Source organism: Manacus candei, unplaced genomic scaffold (genome assembly GCF_025592945.1).
Source record: "Manacus candei isolate 608988 ecotype Guabito, Panama unplaced genomic scaffold, ASM2559294v1 h1tg000017l, whole genome shotgun sequence".
Lineage (NCBI taxonomy): Eukaryota > Metazoa > Chordata > Aves > Passeriformes > Pipridae > Manacus > Manacus candei.
The window spans coordinates 11,736,220-11,754,200 of NW_026138065.1; the positions used below are offsets into that span (position 1 = coordinate 11,736,220).

At 47.7% G+C, this 17,981-nt stretch overlaps 1 protein-coding gene across 1 annotated transcript in view; it reads right to left on the minus strand.

Moving 5' to 3' along the window:
- Positions 1 to 1,980: 1,980 nt before the first annotated feature.
- MDGA1 (MAM domain containing glycosylphosphatidylinositol anchor 1) overlaps positions 1,981 to 17,981 on the minus strand; it is a 152,312-nt gene continuing 136,311 nt past the window's right edge. The window contains exons 15-17 of the mRNA XM_051783443.1: positions 13,894 to 14,024; positions 12,872 to 12,980; positions 1,981 to 11,596 (exon numbers count right to left, since the gene is read on the minus strand). Coding sequence (XP_051639403.1) covers positions 11,505 to 11,596; positions 12,872 to 12,980; positions 13,894 to 14,024 — 332 coding nt within the window. The 3' untranslated portion in view covers positions 1,981 to 11,504. The remainder of the gene's footprint in view (positions 11,597 to 12,871; positions 12,981 to 13,893; positions 14,025 to 17,981) is intronic.

Here is a 17,981-nt window from a genome sequence, read left to right on the forward strand (position 1 = left end):
CTGTCTGCAGTGCAAGCAGGAGGGGCTGAGCTGTAGCAGCTGTACAATCAATCGTACAGAGCACCTTTCAGGAACAGCCTGAACCTCAGTCTAGTTTCTAATCTGCCAGCACATCCTCTTCTCCCTCAGGGAAGAACTACAACATTAAGCTCAGGAATATATTAGTGTGTAGGTTGTGAGAATGACCGCAGATGGGGTGCCAGGCATAGACAAAGACTAGAGTAAATTCTGGATTATCAGAGGTAATCCCCAATAGTGGTGCCCTGCTTGAGAGAGCCAGAGCCCCAGTAGGTATCATTTCATAGATGACACACTAAAAAGCTTTGAGTGTTTCTGCAAAGCAGATGCAGTGTGGGGATATCTAGAAAAGCAAGAATTAACAATTAATGACAAAAATATAAAGAGCAGACTCAAGCTCTCTGGGTGATATTAAATAACCTCACATTTTCCTTCTTTGGCTGCCCCCTCTACCTCATTTTCCTCCCAGACTGTGCAAGAAATGAAGACACATTCCTGCAAAATACAGCCTGCTTTCCTGCACAGCCCCTGCTCAGCCTGAGAGCTGTTATGGCCTGTGTGCTAAACGAGAGGGGCCCTGAGAAGTCATGACAGAGTGGGACCTGTATCTCAACATGTGCATGACAGGGGTGAGCTGAACTCGGGTAGGAGAGACAGAGATGAATGCTATGTGCATGCATATATATAATATATATGTATATTACATATATATATATACATGTATTTGTTTATTAGTACTTTGCAGTACTTTAAGACTTGAATCTCCACAGCAATTCCAGTATCCAGGTCTCTTCAGACTCCCATCTGAAGCCGTTATTTTTCATTATAGGAGAGAATAAAGGAAGCATTTATTAGGCATGATTCCTTTCATAGAATCATAGAGCTGGCCACCCTCTTTGTTATTGGGTTTCACAACTCATGTTGCGAGGGAAGCACAGGAGGCAGAAATTCCGGGTTGGTTTGGAAGACCCTTTTGCATTGCTTTGAGCCCTATCCCAGACTTTCTCCAGGCAGTTCAAGATGCCACTGTATCATCATCGTTAACACCAGCTGGAATGTACGGCTGTAGCTTCAGTGATCCTCTGGCCCAGAGTCAGGGTGAGCACCCGGGTACTGTTTTAATGTTTTAGCATCTGTTGAGCTTCAGCCAACAGCTGCAGGTTGTGGCATGTAAAACAAAACTATGTCTGGCTTTCACATCAAGTTCTCTGAAGTGTTGCTCTTAAGCACTGGGATGAGGCAATGTTAACTTAGGCTCTAGGTGAGTAGCCCTGCAGATCTCATGGCACAGAGAAGACACCCTCACCCAAAAACATCTTAGGCATTATGCGGGTCACGTCTGGCATTGCCCATTCCCTGATGGGTCCGTGGAGTAGCTGGACCCCTGCTGGACACCCTGGGGTGGAGGGGAGTACCAGGACAAGGGGACCTGGCACCACAATGACAGCCCATGGTTGTTGGCTTGTTTCACACCTACTAGTTTTGGAGCTGCTGTCTTGGCGTGGGAGAAGAGCAAAGGACAAAAGAGAACCAGCTTTTCTTAGTGTCATCAGGAGCCAGCAGCCTCAATAGCTGCAGGCCTGGTGTGGGAAGGGGAGGTTTAGGAGAGGCCAAAGGAATGCTAGGTAAGGGAACATCAGGGAAGATCTCTGTGCTTCCCACGCTGTGCTCCCTTCAGAAGGATTCCCCAGCACTAACTGCACCAAAACTGCCTGTGCCATGTCCTATGCCCAGCCCCCGTCATGGGGTTTGAGCAAAAATGAGAGGTCTTCCCCAGGGACTTAACCAGATGTTTTGGGAAGCCTCAGGGTCAAACACTGGCACATATTTCAGTGTTAGGCAGTAATACGAGCTATTCCCTGCCCCAGCCATTGTAAGCACCCATTGCAGGCTGCACCTTGTCATCCCACCCCCACACAGAGGGACACGCAGGCTCACCCACTCTGAGTACTGCAGCTTTATTTGAATGAAACAATTCACGTTGAGAGTCTATAGGTTACACAGTGGGTGCATCAGGGTTCTGGGCAGGGGGATGGATGAGGCAATGCTTATAAAACATCTCACCCTGTTTAAAAGGTTCAGTTCAGTCCCTTTGTGTTTTGTGCTTTTAACGTTGCAGACGGCTCAGTATCGTGGTGGTGAGAGGGTCCCAGCTCCACTCAGTGGTGGTGACGGCATTCTATGAGATGCGGAGTGGGGATGGGACAAGACGTGGTGGTGATGAGGGAGGCGGGTGGAGAATGAGGCTCTGTCCCACGATTCCCACCTAGGATACTGATGGTAAAAAAAACAGGAGACACCAGAGGACCTCTCCCCGTCCTCCACAGTATCCCCAAAAACACAGACTTTGTGTGTTGCTCCTGTTGGGGAGTGTGTTTCTAAACACTTCTGTCAGGTCAATGTATACTCTCTACTGGCCTTAGTGACCTGGAAGTGTCAGGGTGACGTAGTCCCATTGAAACTGGATCCCACTAAAGTGGCTTACTGTTGGGCCTGAGCTGGTTCTCCCCACACCTCAGAGTTGAGGACAGGATTTTGGTATGATCCCCTTCTGTGGGATCCAGGGGTGAAGTCTGCTGCTGTCTCTCTAGGCTGGAAATGAAACACCTGGTGAGGATAAGTATGGAGCAGGGGGATGGAGTGAGGAAGAGTGTGGAAATCACTGTCTGATGCTCATTTCAGGCCAAAGGCAGGAGGTGCCAGAGTTGTTTCCCCATGAGACACTTGTATCTTGGATGATGGCCCCTCTCCTCTGCCATGTATATTGCAATACAGACAGAATGGTTCTGGCTGGGAAAAAAGACCCAAGCAAAACCATGCTGGCACCAAATTTTCTACCCCATGCAGAGATTAGATATTTTACTTATGCTGTCAGGCAAGGGCTGTGACAAAAACCACAAAGAAGAGCCACATATCTGTAGCATCCACAGCTTTTGGGGTATGTCTTGAGACGAATGCATGCTGTAGAGCCCCCTGGAATGAGATGGTACATCTAGAAGATCCCAAAAACTGGGAGAACAGGCCATACTCATCTATTTGAAAGCACTGACACTAAGCCACTTTAACACCAACAGTTACATAAATGCACTGAGAAGCTGGGGATGGGCAGCAGAGAAGGAGAAACATCAAAGTTTGACGAGAGGAAAAAGTCACCTCCAGCAAACCCTTGATAGAGTCTTCTTGTCCTAAGATGCTACATGCTAAGGGCCTCCGGAAACAGCCAAATAAACAGACAGGAAAGCTTCTTTGCTCCAGGTCTGGAAATACCTTCCCTCATCAGCTTCTTAACTTTCCCAGGGAGATGTCCAGAGCTCACAAGTCCCTCGCTCAATCTCTGTGTGGTACGTGCTGCCACCTGTACAAAAGACCTAAATACAGTCCCCATCTATGGTTGTTGGCATTTCAAAGACAGAATGAAATCAATATTCTCCTTTCACCACAGTTGAGGTGCTGTCTGAGCTGACCATGCTGCTACAGCCTCTCTTGGTTGTTCCTCTGTATACTGATACCCACAGCTAGTTCTCGATAACAAGACTCAGTGAGACGAGATATTTCAAACATCCAATCTTCAAAGGTGCTCAGAGTTGGAGCATGGACTTTTGGAGAAGAGAAAGGTGGGGACTAGATCGTGGTGCTGCCACCTCCAAAATGGGCTTTCAATTCCTGTCTTCTCTCTGCTGCATTGCTGGCAGCTGCAACAGAATCACACCTCAGTGTGATTTTTAGCTTGGATCAGTTTTTAGCTTGGATCCCTCTACAAGCTGCTAAGATAAACACCTTACCAGTGCTGGACCTACAGTGCAAGCAACACGTGGAGACAGCTTCATCCCAGCCCCACGTTATATATCAGACTCACTAAAAGGAAACCAGTTGGTGCCTGCCCACAGAGACTACGATGCAGATGGGGGCTGCACTTACTCTTAGGTAGTTTGGGCTCATCATTGAGCAGCTGTAACACTGAGAGCAAAGGAATCACAGCTCACTCACAGTGACTGAGCAGGACTGCCAACATCTGGCATGTTCCAGCTCCTACCCAGCACCTGCCTTTGCTGATGATCTGAGGCATACTGTAGTTATGCAAGTTTTGAACATCTAGGAGTATCCATTGTAACAGTTGGGTTTTACACAACTAAGAGGCACTTTGCTGCCTAAGTGGCAGGATCAGAGACCAGCTCCCTCAGCCAAAGTAAACCTCTGCTGGCTAGAAGCAGCAGTGGGGCTTTTATCTTCCTACAGGCTTGGCTGGCAGACAGGACAGATGCACATGGGTGGTAGAACAGATGGGTACCCTTCACTTGGCTCAATGTTTAGGCAAGGACCCAGCCGTTACAGCACATCCATCGCTATGAGCTTTGGGCACTGGCACTGCTTGGAGAGACAGTGGCACTGTGTGAGGGCTGTCCAGCTGGGCCTGTCTTATACTGACTTTAGGTCATCCTGGGGGTAAAAATCCCTACTCTAAGTCAAACATTCATAGACAAATTTCCCTTTAGAACAACAGTTAATGGAAGCACAAAATTTTGCCTCATTCCAGAGGAACAAATGATTTATAGGCCCCATCAAATCCAAGCAAAACCTGGATTTGCCACAGACCTGCACAGCTCTCCACAAAACCTTCTAATTTGCCAGCTCTACCTTTGCAACAGATGTGAGTAAAGACAGAATTTCTCCTTCTCCCTTTCCCTTATTCTCTGCCCCATGCTGGAAAACCCTGACCATGAAAGGCAGCAGAGAGAAAGGAAGGGAGTGCCCATATGCTGGGATCTGAGCACAATCTCCCTTTCCAGCTTTCCCAAAGGATCACCCGTGTGAGGACAGTGGGTTGCTCGGCTTCCTCATGCACAGATGTGCTGAGGCTCTGGAGGTGGACTGGTGCATTTTAATAGTACAGGTCCAGCTCGGAAATCTGGTCTAAGGACTTTTCTTTAGACTCCTTGCCTAGCACCTGAGTGGCCGCAGCTAGTGAAACAAAAGACAATGCACTGTGGAGCTCATCTTTCCACTCTCCTTTTCAAGATGAACACAAACAAGGTCTGTTCCATCCTCTCAGCCACCCATGGGGCTGTTGAGAATGTCTTTTGCCTCTGACGAAGCCAGGATGTGAGTCACACTGATCCCTCATGGAGCCAGCACATGCCCTGAAGTGCTCCTGTCTTTCTGCTCCACCACCACCATTCAGAAAGCCCCACCAGCCCTTCAGGCTGTGTCAGGGCTGGGGGGAGAAAGATTGAGAAGGTGCCAGACCAGATCTAGGTGATGCAGAGTGCAACAAGTGCCAAGGGCAGTGGGACCAAGCCCCCCATCCCCTGCAGCCACACAGGGACACAGCAAGTCCTGCCAACCTGCTGTCAGTCTCTGGAGCTCTCTCTCCTTCTGAGAAAGGATGCCTAACGGCAAAGCCACTGAGCATGCACCTGAATCATGACCCAGGGTCTAGATGTCAGGCACACATCTCACTCAGACAAAATGGAGTGGGATGGCACTGCTCTTCCATGGCCAAGGGGTGTCCTGGAGACTACGGCTCCCTGCAAGTTGCATCCCCTCCCTCTCTGGAAAGGCAGGTTGTGTGAAGGTGGCCCTGGGCTGTCCTGCAGTGCTCCTTGGGGCATTTAAAGCCTCCAGGGCACAAATGGCTGTCTCTGGTTTGATGTGACCATACCAGACTGTACCATTAGAATACCCCAGAATCCCCTGTGGTAGGCTAGGTGGAGGCAGATGATCAGCCAAACTGATGTCCTACTCACAAGGGGAGTACTGAAAACTGCATATATATCACAGCTATCAGTTGGGATGCCAAGTGCACTGAGGCTATTCAGCTCACTGCTGGAAACCAACAGCTGCCAGTTATTACCATGGAGTGTAAATGGGATCCTGTTAAAATGCAATTTCCTGAACTCTTCAGCACTTGTTCTTCTGCAAAAGCCTTTTGTCTCCATTAAATGCCTTCCCAAGCTGAGCAGGACAAGCTGTTATCAGTGAGGCCAAAGCAAAGACAAATGGTGGCAACAGCCTGCACAGGGTCCTGCTGCTGCACTCTTGCCTCTACAAACAGGAGTGCACATGCACTGAGGGCAGCCTGGAAAAGACCAGATGTCAGGGCAGTTTAGGTGACCAAAACTGGTCTCTGACAAAGCCAGGAATGCAAGAAGGCCTCTCCTTTGCACAGGAGATACAATGCCACTTCTTATCCTCACTAAAAAGCTGAGTCCTTCTCCCTGGGTGCAAGACCTGGGCATTTCTTGATGCTGTGTACACCCAGCTTGAAGCACAGAGCCCATGGTGATAAGTCCCTCCATGCTGTTGCTAGATCATCCAAAGGCAGAAGGCAAAGGGGTGCTGCAGCATTTCCAGAGAAAGATGGATTTCTGAATGGTGCTGACAGAAGAAGGGGACTAAACCAGCAACACCATGAAGCAGCAACTCCCTGAGCTCTCTGCTTTAAGGAAAAAGTTTGTCTCTTCAAGTGGGGTGAGGTGACACTATTTACTCCATCTAGCAGGGAAAATACCCTGGTTCCTTTGTCTGTCCCTGCCTGGGGCAGGTGAGGTCCCTTCGGGCAGCATGAAGGACCCCCGGCAATTCCCATAGGTAAAATTCCCTGCCTCAGCCTAGCTGAGAACTAGTGGGGAGCAGGGCTCCTCCTGTCAGTGCCTCGCACAGGGACAGCTTCACATTGAAGACAAGGCTCAGGGCAACGATGCTTCTGCCATCAGCACCACTTGCTGAGCCCAGTGACTATCACTGCCAGGCTGAGAAGCACAGGGTGCCAACCCAAAAGCAGGGTGCTTTTCTTGGCACAGAACGATAGGGAAGGGCTGAGGAGGAGGAATCTAGACCCTGCTCTCCCTTTGGTAGTAAAGTATTTTTTTGTCATTCTGGAGTAGTGCACCCACAGGATTTTGTATGGAAAGAAATGAAATTTCCATATTTTGAATAGCAATAGGGAATACAATACAATTTGTATCATGTTCACTATGCTCATTTATACATCCCTAAATTATTTTTGCAAGAAATTTACCAGCCTAAACATCTGAAGCCCCCCCTACTTTTTCCCCAGTTGCCACTGCATTTCTCACCAGAAGAAAACTACTTCCCAGAAGAAGGGCTCCATATCGCTGTTGCTACAGCTGCTTTTCAGGCAGCAAGCTGTGCAGCTCTGCTGGAGCAGCTCCACACGCATGACAATCACAACACTTCAGGAGTTCCCAAGCCATTTGTGCACTATGCAAAGTTTTTCATATAGATGAGACATTTTTTCACTCCCGTACAGCTGGGAAGAGTTGCAGTCAGGCGTTCCAAATTACTTAACTCCAGATCAAATGAAACATATTAGTTCCATTGCTTTCCAATGGCTGATCTACGTAGAAGAAAACTAGTCTATTACTATTATCAGCCAGGAGCTGCATTTCAGAGCAAGCAGTAAAAATTGATGTTCACATTGTTAAAAGTCATGGATTAAAGTCCTGTTGATGACCTGGTATTGGGACTTGCACTGAACTGTAGAAAATTATAATTAAAAAAGTATATTTTTCAGAATACAATGAACAACTACAAAAAGAGGTTTCAAATGAAAGTTTCTTTGTAAGCCCCACTTGCAACTACACAGTAGCATTCAGTACTTCTAATATCTACAACTTATACCCAGGAGCCTGCACACTCACATATTTTCTGTTTTATACCCTGAAAAAAAAAGAAATTGAGTATATATTGGCTAACACCCACACAGCATTCTTCCTAATGTATTTCTACAACTACCAAGCAGAGGTCTCTTTGTAAATAAAAGCAGTCTCTTAAATTTATATTGCACTTTTCTTCTGCAGGGACTTTCATGCTATATACACGAATAATATCCACCATCGCTGAAATGCAGTCGGTTCTGGAGTGGAATAAAGCAGCTACTCGATAGGCACGGAGCAACATAAAACATCAGAAAGAGAAACATAACATTAGGACTGCAATAGATATTTAAGCAGACAGACTGTAATTAATTTTAAGGACTATAATTTAGGCAGAACACTGTGAAAAGCATGAAGGGATCTTCAATTGGAAGGGGTAAAGAACATGGCTTTGTATCTCACCTAGGATGCATTACCACCCTAAGGAGATTTGTCCCTCAAGCATGGAGTAGTAAACCACAAATACCACTGTCCCCAAAGAGGAGGGACACTGCCTCCCCTCCACCCCATCACTGCACAGCTTCCCATCCTTGTTGCGGAAGTACCTCTTTCCTCTGCTACTCTCTCTCAGCACATTTGCCAAGGAAATGAAGTCCTTCTTTTCAACCTTGGTAGTTCTGACAAGCTGAGGCACTTGAGTTAATGACTTCCCCCAAACTTATCACCAGCTGATTTCTAGACAGAGATAAAGGAGCAGAGGTCTAAGCAGGAAGGGGCTCCCTGAGACTTTTTCTGAAGCTGATGGGTCCACACCTGACAGCAGAAGGCTTCACCTCTGGCTGGGGCAATCTTCTTGTTCTTCCCTGGACCTACAGCCACCAATGGACTTCTTGCCCCCTGTGCCATGGGTTTGCTTGGTGAGGCACTTACATCCTTCCTTGCAGGAGCTGGCAGGAGGGCATGGACACCCTCCCTGCAGGTGTCCCTTTCTAAAAATGTGGTGGCCCTTTGCTGACACTCACCTCACCTAAACATCAACAAAATGTGCTTGTGCAACCTGGGCTGAGCAGTCTGTAGAAGCAAGGCCACAAGGGTCTCTGCCTTAGTAAGAGCTTAGAAAGTGAGATGGTTGCCCTGGGCTATTTCTTACCGATGGGGAAATGTTTCTGTCTCCACCTTCTGCCCAGCAGGAGCTTCCTGGAACCAGCAACACAACACAAATATGTTGCTGCTGACAGATCAGGAGCCATCATGAAGTTCCCAAGGGCCCCTGGAAAGCACTGTCTCTCTCCTAGGAGTAAAAGTGGACTCTTACCAGGAATCAGGTGATGACTTCTGAACTCTAACAATCATGCAGGAAAGGAAGAGCATGGGACTGAAAGAACTCGGCTAAAAAAGGATGGTGGCACTGGCTGCCCATGAAAACGGCAACAAACAGCAAGATGCAGAATCGCTGTTCGCACCCACTGCATCCATGATGCTGCCTGGCCCTAGGCAACAGTCTTGGGTTTCCAGGTCAAATATGCAGTGTGACCAAGGTCTGGGCTCTGAAGGGAGGAGTGGAGACAGAAAAGACACAGTCCTAATTCTTGGAAATGGAGAAAAGCAAATTAGTAAGGGAGACCTGTATAATCCCCTCCCACTGTCTTGCATTGCCTCCTGTGAAGGAGGTTCCCTTGCCCCTCACAGCTGATATCCTTTCTCTCTCTGGTGACTGGGAAGCATTAGTGCATTAGTGCAGATGAATACCTTTCCAGGATCTAGGGAGTGATGGATTTCAAGACTTCAAACTGGATCTCCTGGGAGTTAGGTAAGAGCTTTCCCCCCCATCAGTGAAGGAAAGTAAGCACCAGCTGTGGCTGGAAGCTGAGCAATGCAGGAGGCAGCTAATACATTCAGGTGATTTCAGATAAATGCAGCTGTCTCAGAGAAGCTGATATATTCATCAGAAATAGGTAAGAAGCCATGGGTACTGAGGGCTTCAGTGAGAGAGCTAGCTTATTATACATCTCTGGTGCCTTAGATAGGGGTTTTGGATGGGGTGTTCCCCAAGAGGAAGAGTACCACTTAAATGGATTGCCAGAGCACGGGCTAGTAAACCACAATTCACAGTCCTGTGGGGCTAACTCTGACTTGTGCAGGAGATTACTCATGTCCAGAGCTGCTTCCAGATGCACCAAGGCTATCACAGCTCCTTTCTGGCCAGTGCAGGGGAGACCCTTCTCCTGGGGGTTTAATTTGGACTAGCACATGCCTCCATCTGCTACAGGTCTGCAAGCAGGGAGAAACATCGGCTTTATCCTTTCATGACACCAGCAGGAAAAAGGTGAATTTCCTGTCTACTTGTTCCTGAGTGGCAAACAGGGCCACAGTTCAGCACAAACCCCTCTTTTGGGTCAACTTCCTGCCTCCATCCTTCATCCTTCTTGGGGCATGTTCCTGCCTGTTTCACCTTTCAGCTCCTCTGCCCACTGCTTTGGCAGTGGAAGCCGTGTGAGTGCCTGTGTGGCTGCATGTGCTGACAAAATTCAGCCACCTCTCCCCTGAGCAGCAATGCTGTTGCACCCTTCACCCATGCTGCAGCTAATGTGCCATGCATGCAGAAAGGCCTCTGGAGGTGAGGGTGCAGCATCGGAGCTGCCTGAACTGCCAGTCCAGGGGTTGGATCATGGGCATAGGACCTGCTGTCTGTCTGACAAACATTTAAATGCCTCACTTTTCCCATAATACAGAAAGCTTGAGGTGGAGAAAGTTAAGCAATGGAATAACAACCAAAATAAATAGGTAATGAAGTAGAGGCAGAGAAGCAATCCTGGATTTAGGGTTTAGGTGGCCGTCATCCCAATATGCCCAGGTGGAAGCCAAAGCGCAACTGCTCCACCCTTCCAGTCCCATCCCATCACACCTCATCCCCCAGCCTGACAGAGACACCTTTCTGTCTGCAGCTCAGACCTGCTCTCATAGTTTTCCTACCCAGCAAGAGTGCTGAAAGACAGAAAGAGGCTCTTAGAGGCCAGTGCTGCAGCTGGATCCAGCCAGTATTTCACCACTCAGCGTGGTCCGCGTCATCGGTCCCTTCCTGCTCCATCTTCTTCAGGCTGGTGGGTGAGAAGCACAGAGAAGTGGGGAAAGGCCAAAGCAAACCACACTGGGAGCAATTAAATACATGAGAGCCTGGAAGATGTGGATGGATGGAGACACTGAAGCACATGCGGTGTGAGGCAAGGTGCTCTGGCCACTGGCACTTGGGGTGGCTGCTGCCCCACGGTTGAGGCTGGCATTACTGCAGGGAGCTGCAGCTGGAGTGGGGCAGCCCCAGCCAGAGGGAAAGCATGAGAAGACAAGGGGAGTACTGCAGTATATCATCCACTAAGCTGTGGGGTCTGCAGTAAAGAAGGTAACTGTTCTGGTAGAAATTTGTGCTTTAATATATTTTTGTTTGTTTGTTTAAAACAAGTTCCCACTTCCCTGAGGAAGCCCTGTCCGACATTCCCAAGGAAACATGGGGGTGTTTTTTTCCTCCTTCATTTGCTCTTCACATTTCTTCATCCCTATTTTTTGTCTTTCATTCCTTCTTTTCTGTCTGTTTCTGTTTCTTTTCTTCCTTCCTCTCTCTCTCTCACTCTCTCGTGCACGTGCTTTTAAAAAAAGTTTTGTCTTTATTTTTAAACTTTGTTCTAGACATTATGACTTTCTCAAGGAGTGCTCCAGTTCTGAACCAGATCCCTTTGCGTGGTCATGCCTGTCAGTCTTTGGTAACATATGGACACTTTGGTGTGCCAGTGAGGAGGGTAGGAAAAGGAGTAGAGGTGGCTGATCAGGAAAGGAGCAGGAATGTCTTGGTCCGAAGACAGGAGCGCTCGCTTGCCATCATCTGAGCAGCACGTAAAGGAAGAAAGTCAATGGGCCACAAAGACAAGGGCTGTGCAGGGCTGGGACACCACTTCCTGGAAGAGCAACCGCTGCCAACCGAGAAGAGAGAAAGAGAATTAGTGATGGGACAGATCAGCACGCATCAATGTCTTCTCCCACACCAAAACACACATATCTATTGGAAGATATTTCTAGCCTTTCTTGGACATTCTCAAGGTTTCCTAAAACTATTTCTTTTCTAACTTTGGAAAAAAGGTTGAATCTTAGATACTTTTGCAATCCAACCCTCCTTTCATCCCCAGAAGTTTCAACTTGAGTCAAGCAAAAGGTTCTGGTTGTGTTTTGGTTACAGGTTAACCATCCTAGGCTGAAACAGACCTTTAACTGCACATAAAATTTTGAAATTTTTAGGGTGTTCTCACTTTTTTATGTTTTGTTTCCCCCTTCACCTTTGAAGTTAAGAAAATTGCTGAAAGTGACTCTTACTCAACAAATTTTTTTCTTTCAAAAATAACAAAAACTTGCTCACAAGTGCCTGCCTGCCTCTGATTTGCCTACTCCAAACATGTGTCCTCCTGCCCACCTGAGGCATGTGATCGAGGACACAGGCAGGACTAAGGCAATAGGCACACCAGTAATTCCCACTCGAGGGTGAATGCCTCCATATTGCTTACACACCTTGCTATGGCTGCAACCTACAGTGCATCCCACTGAGAGTGGAGTTGTCTCCATTACTGCAGTGCTGGCATCAGGTTATGTGGATGGACTGGAAAGAGACTGGTGGGATTTAGCTCAAGTGCTCACTGTCAGGATTGGGAGAGAGATGCCATACAGCTCAGGTAGCTTGCTCCCATCCAGCATGTGTGATACCCTGCCTGGATGTGCCTCTCTGCTCAGAGGGCAACAGGAAGAATCCCAGCCCCTTTACTCCATGCCCCAAACAGCAGATTTTTTTTCCTGGAGAAGGACTGACTTAACACTGCAGAGGCCATTAAATCCTGCAGAAGACCATTCCATTTCCAAAGCTCCCGCACCTGAGGTTTCCAGAAATGAGATACTGCAGAAGTCCTTAGCTTCTTTGGGATGACACTCCCACCCAACATACTGGTGCAGACTTCAGCATGCTAGTGTCTGGCACCACAGCCCCTAAAGGATCTGGCTGTTCCTTTGAGCTCTGCTAACTCACCACTGTAAAGAGGTGTTCAAGAGTCTGACAGCTCCTCTGCTGACTTCTGCTGATGGAGTCAACCACTTTGTTGAGTCCCACCAACATGTGCTTTGAAATTAGCTGTGCATCCTTAGTGCATGCATTTTTGAATGCACTCATACCAACTTGTTTGCCTCTGAGGCACACACAGTCTCACCCTTATTTGGTCCAATTGGCTTCCTTGGACAGTCTCCCTTTTTCAGAGTGACGTCATCGATGGCAATGTCCCCCTCGTAGCTCGTGCCCCGGACACCTTCGAAAATTAACTGCAAGCAGAGCATGGGAGAGAGCCTGGCATGAGGCTGCAGTTGTGGAGGGCCCTTCCCGCACTGCAGGGCTCTGCAGAGGTGAGCAGGACACAGACCAGATCTTATCAGGTCCCCAAGTGAATGATTCCTTCCCGTTTCTCCAGTACTCACAGAATCTGGAAAGCCAGATCCCACTGCTTTTGGGACCAACCTCCCTGTGCTGAGTGTCTGTACGGTAATAAATGACCATGTACAGCTCTGCTTTATTAAGTGTCCTGCGCTAACAAGCCAACCAATACTGAACAGTACTTGCAAGAGTAACTAAATTCTCATTTATTATTTTGAAGCATACTGGGCATTTTGTCACAGTGCCACAACTTACCAGCTTGCACAGAGCAGCTCTCACAAACAACCCTACAACAGCAAAGTAGCCTGTTGAGTAAAAACACCAGCAATAAAAGCAGCCACTTCCTGGCTACACGAGTGACTCGACGAGCAGATACAGAGTGTCCAGTTCATACTCACAAAATCTCCTATAGTCCTAAACCGGGGGGAGAGTGGGGGTGGGTTCTTGCAGCACATGCTAGAAGAAATCTCTAGCACTCAGTCATTTTACACCAACAGCCCCCAGATGTTCAACACTAAGAGACCTGTCTGTCACACGGACACGGTACCAAAAGGTGCTCTTCGATAAGCGGTTTCCAGACCAGCAATAATCAGAAATTTATAGTGCCAAACTGATGCTTGCACATAACTTCAGCAAGCTTTTGCTTTGCCCCAGTGACCCTGGGGTTGAGAGCTCCCAGTGCCCTCCCAGTGCCCCACCAGTGCCTGTGCCACAGAGGCAGATGACTGCTGGGAAGGCTCCTACATCCCTGCCACATGGACAGGAAAGGTGGCAGGTGACTCCTTGACTGTGGAGCTGACTTACCTGGAAGGGCCCAGGCGGGTTGATGGGCACATGTGCTTGCTGCCACATGTTCCCCCGGTTCCCACTGAGTGACCAGACCTGGGTGTCAATGGCTCGCTTGTTCCGCACGCGGACTAGCAGGTTCAAGGAGCCTGTAAGAGAGAAACCAGGTGCTGGTGTAAGGGGGCAGGCAGGCAAGCCTGCCTGCTGGGCTGGCTCCAGCATAGCTCTGGGGCTCAGCCTCAAACCATAGCTGTATGCCCCAGCTGGCCCAGGGACAATCTGCAGAGTCGCAGCACTAATCTTTGAAGGGAGTCAGCTTTCTTCTCTGTTGATGGATAAGTGCCACTGGCAATGTTTCATCCACCTAGACTATCCAAGGGAGGACATAGACCCAGACAAAGAGGGACAGGATGAGGAAGAGGAAGTTTACAGCACGGCTGGGGTGGCACAAGAAGGGGGTAGCAGAAATGATAGCTGCCAGGGACCTCCAGAGGCATCCCATCCAACCTCCTGCTTGAAGCTGTCTCCCACTCTACAGGAGGGCAGCATGGTTTTGTCTGGCCAAGTCTTGAATTTCCCTGAGGAAACCAACTTTGTCCAGTATGAACCTTCAGCACTACCAGTTGTTGTCACTGCAACCTACTATGTTGTCTAATACTATGAAAAGATTTTGGTTTTGTCATCTTTGAATGTGCCCTTGAAACAGTTGGGGGTCAAGAGCTGATAGTAACCTCCTCTTTGCTAGACTGAGCCAGTCCAGCTCCCTTAGGAGCTCTTCCTCAGAACTTCTGCTCCTGGTCTTTGACCATCCTGATGCCCTTCTGCTGGACCCCCACCAATTATTCTACATTCCACTTGAAATGAGGAGCCCAGAACAGGTATTTGTCTCCCTGTTCACCACTGACACCTGGCATATACTATGCAGCTTATAGCGCTCTCCCTGCCCTGGCCCTGGAAATATGTTGCGGAACTATGACCAGTGTCCTCACTCACCACTTGCCCTGGAAGCAGCCTCGGAGTGAGCACTGTTTCTTTGCGAGCACTGGACAGTATTGCCTGTACCACACCACCTAATACCATCCCAGCCCCTTGTTTTCAGAGGGACACAAAGACCCTGTGAATCATTCTTTCAAAAAAAGCAATTCCCAAAGGGTTTTGTCTGCCATTAAACCAAAACCAAAGCCAACAAATTTCAAAGCATTTCCAGTTCTCACTTTGAAAAGTGTTTCACAGCCTCCTACCCTTCATCCGCAAATGAAACCATCTCAGTTTGTGTTCCTGCAACATCTTTTCACTAGTGCCCTCAGCTGACTTCTCTTCCTATTTTGCTTAAGGGAAAAAACATTTTAAAGCATTCACTCAGTGTTAACCTAAAGACCTTTTTTTCCTCAAAACATCAATCAATCACAACTCTAGTTATGCTGTTGCTCATCAGTGTTTCCGGTCTCCATACAAAGATATATTACACCTGAGAGCAGAGGGGCAATAGTAACCCTTACTTATACATCTGTAGTCTGTCTGCACTTGGGATGCTGCATTTACACATGGGTATGGCCTTTCTGAGAAGCAGCAGAAAGAGGTCAGGGGAAGAGAGAGGGAAACAGATTTTCCTATATGACCTCTCTCCTATATGATCCCCCCAAATTCTTCATTCTTGTCACATGTGCCTTAGGGGCACTGCGTGAATCACAAGGACCTGGAATTACCCCCATCAAGTGCCTGGCTGTCAGAAAGTGAGAGATATATCACAGGGAGTTCAGAAATGCATAATAAAGATGATGAAGTGTTTAGATTCTGAGTGAATGACTTACAAGAAAAGGTTAAAAAAATGAAATATGTATACAATTTAGTGAAATGAGGAAAGAAGGGCATTTTATTGCCTGGAAATATTCTGAAGTGTTAGCAGTAAGGCTAGCTGAGAAAATTAGACGACGGCCTGACAGGACATAGACAGCGTATCCAATTCCCTTCCCTAGTGGTACCCAGTTTTGGATGCACACCATAACCCAAGATCAGGAGAAAAATAGATGGTTTCTCTCTCTCTCAAGACCAGCTGGCACTGCACAGCCTTGGCGGGCCAGAGGTAAGTGAGTGAGACCTCTCTTCTGGAAACACAGTGCCAGAGTCTCTGGCAAAACCAGGTTTGAACTGCTGATTTCTTGGCACCTTCCCTGCCCTCAGGAGCTTCCTACAAAAGAAAGTCCCTCTAAGAGGGATACCTAGTCCTCCTGGAGGTCCTTGTTAAAACTGATAGCTCACACAGGAACTACATAATTCCACAGATCAATGTGAACAGGAATACGCTCAGAGCAGCTAATTACAGATGCCAGAGCCGGTGAGGTGAGGGACTGAGAGTGAATGAAGAATTAATATGAAGCTGATAGCAAGCGCGGATTAAAAACAACCATTGTCTATTTCACTCTCGTTTGGGGACTTGTAGCTAGGATCTGCTGTGCAACAGCCAGCACTGGGACAAATCAGGCAGCAAATGAACTTTGATGCCCCAGGAAAAAAAGCAAAGGTGAGATAGAAGGAAACCCAGAGAAGCATCTGGAATGCAAATTAGTGCCTCCAAAGCACTGTCTGTAAATGCCTGGCCTAAACCCAAACTAAGCCTGAGCATATCCCGGCTGACAACTTCATGTCCTTGCAGCATCAGGAAAAATGTTTCAACCTTTTGGACCCCAAATTCCCTAATACAACAATACTGATTATGAGCAGGCATTCTTCAAATGGTTGGCAGTTATCTACTCACAACATGCTGTGTTTCACTACCCCTGTCTACAGATGGAAAACTGAAGGTCAAAACAGATGAGCAGTATACAAATCAGTCAGACTTGTGAAGGACAGCCAGGTGTCATAGCCCTACCTGCAATTCCTGCTGAGTTACAGAGGCTCCCTGAGACTGGGAAGGAACTATAATACCTCCAGCTGTCACTGGGAATATGCTTCTGGGAGGCATGGTAGAGACTCTAGGACTTTAAACATCTGGACTGTCCCATCTGATTTGAGGCCACAGTGTTGTAGATGTTAAAGATTGTGCAGGTCTTCTACTTTATTCCCTTCTACCATGTGTCAGTCTGCCACCAGTTGCCAGTCAAGTTTAAGGGCATGTAGCCTGTGATGGAGGTACTTGTAAATGAACCTCCAGATCTGAGCTCCAGGCAGAGCCATAAAACATTGCAGACTTGGACTGCAGGAATCTCCAAGTCATCTTTCCAGTTCCTCAGAGCTTCTTTATCTGCACTTTCCAGTCTGGCCTCAAAAGCCAACTTTGTGATGGAATAAGCGCTGCAGGGCTTTGTGTTTTCCAAGGGAAAGCTTTGGGTTCAGCCCACTGCCCTAAAATCAAGCATTGTTCAGGATCTCACAAATTAAGTCTCAGGCTAAAAAGGGAGGTGAGGCCTGTGTACATATGGACATCCATAGGTCCTGACCTCTGGTAGATTCGCATCTGCCCACACCTACTTCCATGCAATCTAGCGATACCCATCTCATGCGTTATTAACTATCTTTATTCACAGTGTAGCTTTCAGCATGGCACACAAATTCAGCCTGAATCAACCACCTAATGCTTGTTAAGTGCCCCTCCTAGTGCAAAGACTACATCTCCAAATCCCACTTTGCAGGAGGGAGTCAGTGCACAGGCTATGCATGTGTGGGGTGTGAGGAGCCCATTTACAGCTGAAAACTGACTTGCTATGGGATCCTCAGCAAACTGCTTTTACCTACTTTCATCTGCTGACACAATATGATAATGATAATCAAGCAGGACAATAACTCTCAGTCACTCAGAAGGGAACTGAGAAACATAGCAAACATTTTATGAGACCTGAGTGAACATAAAAGTGCCTGAGCTCTTCTCCCCTTCCAGTGGTTACAAACTGAGGAAGAACCAAAGTGTCACTTGCTCTTCAACTTCCCATCAGTGCAGATGTGAAAGGCCCATATGGGATGTTCTCCAGTGCTGCAGTCACCCTTTTTGCCTGGTTTTAAACTGCAGTTGTGCCTACTTTCCTGTATCAGAGTCCAAAACCAGCTGGCCAGTTTTGTTACCTATTTCTGTCATTCTTGCCCCTTACCCATCTCCCCCATCTGGCATTTCC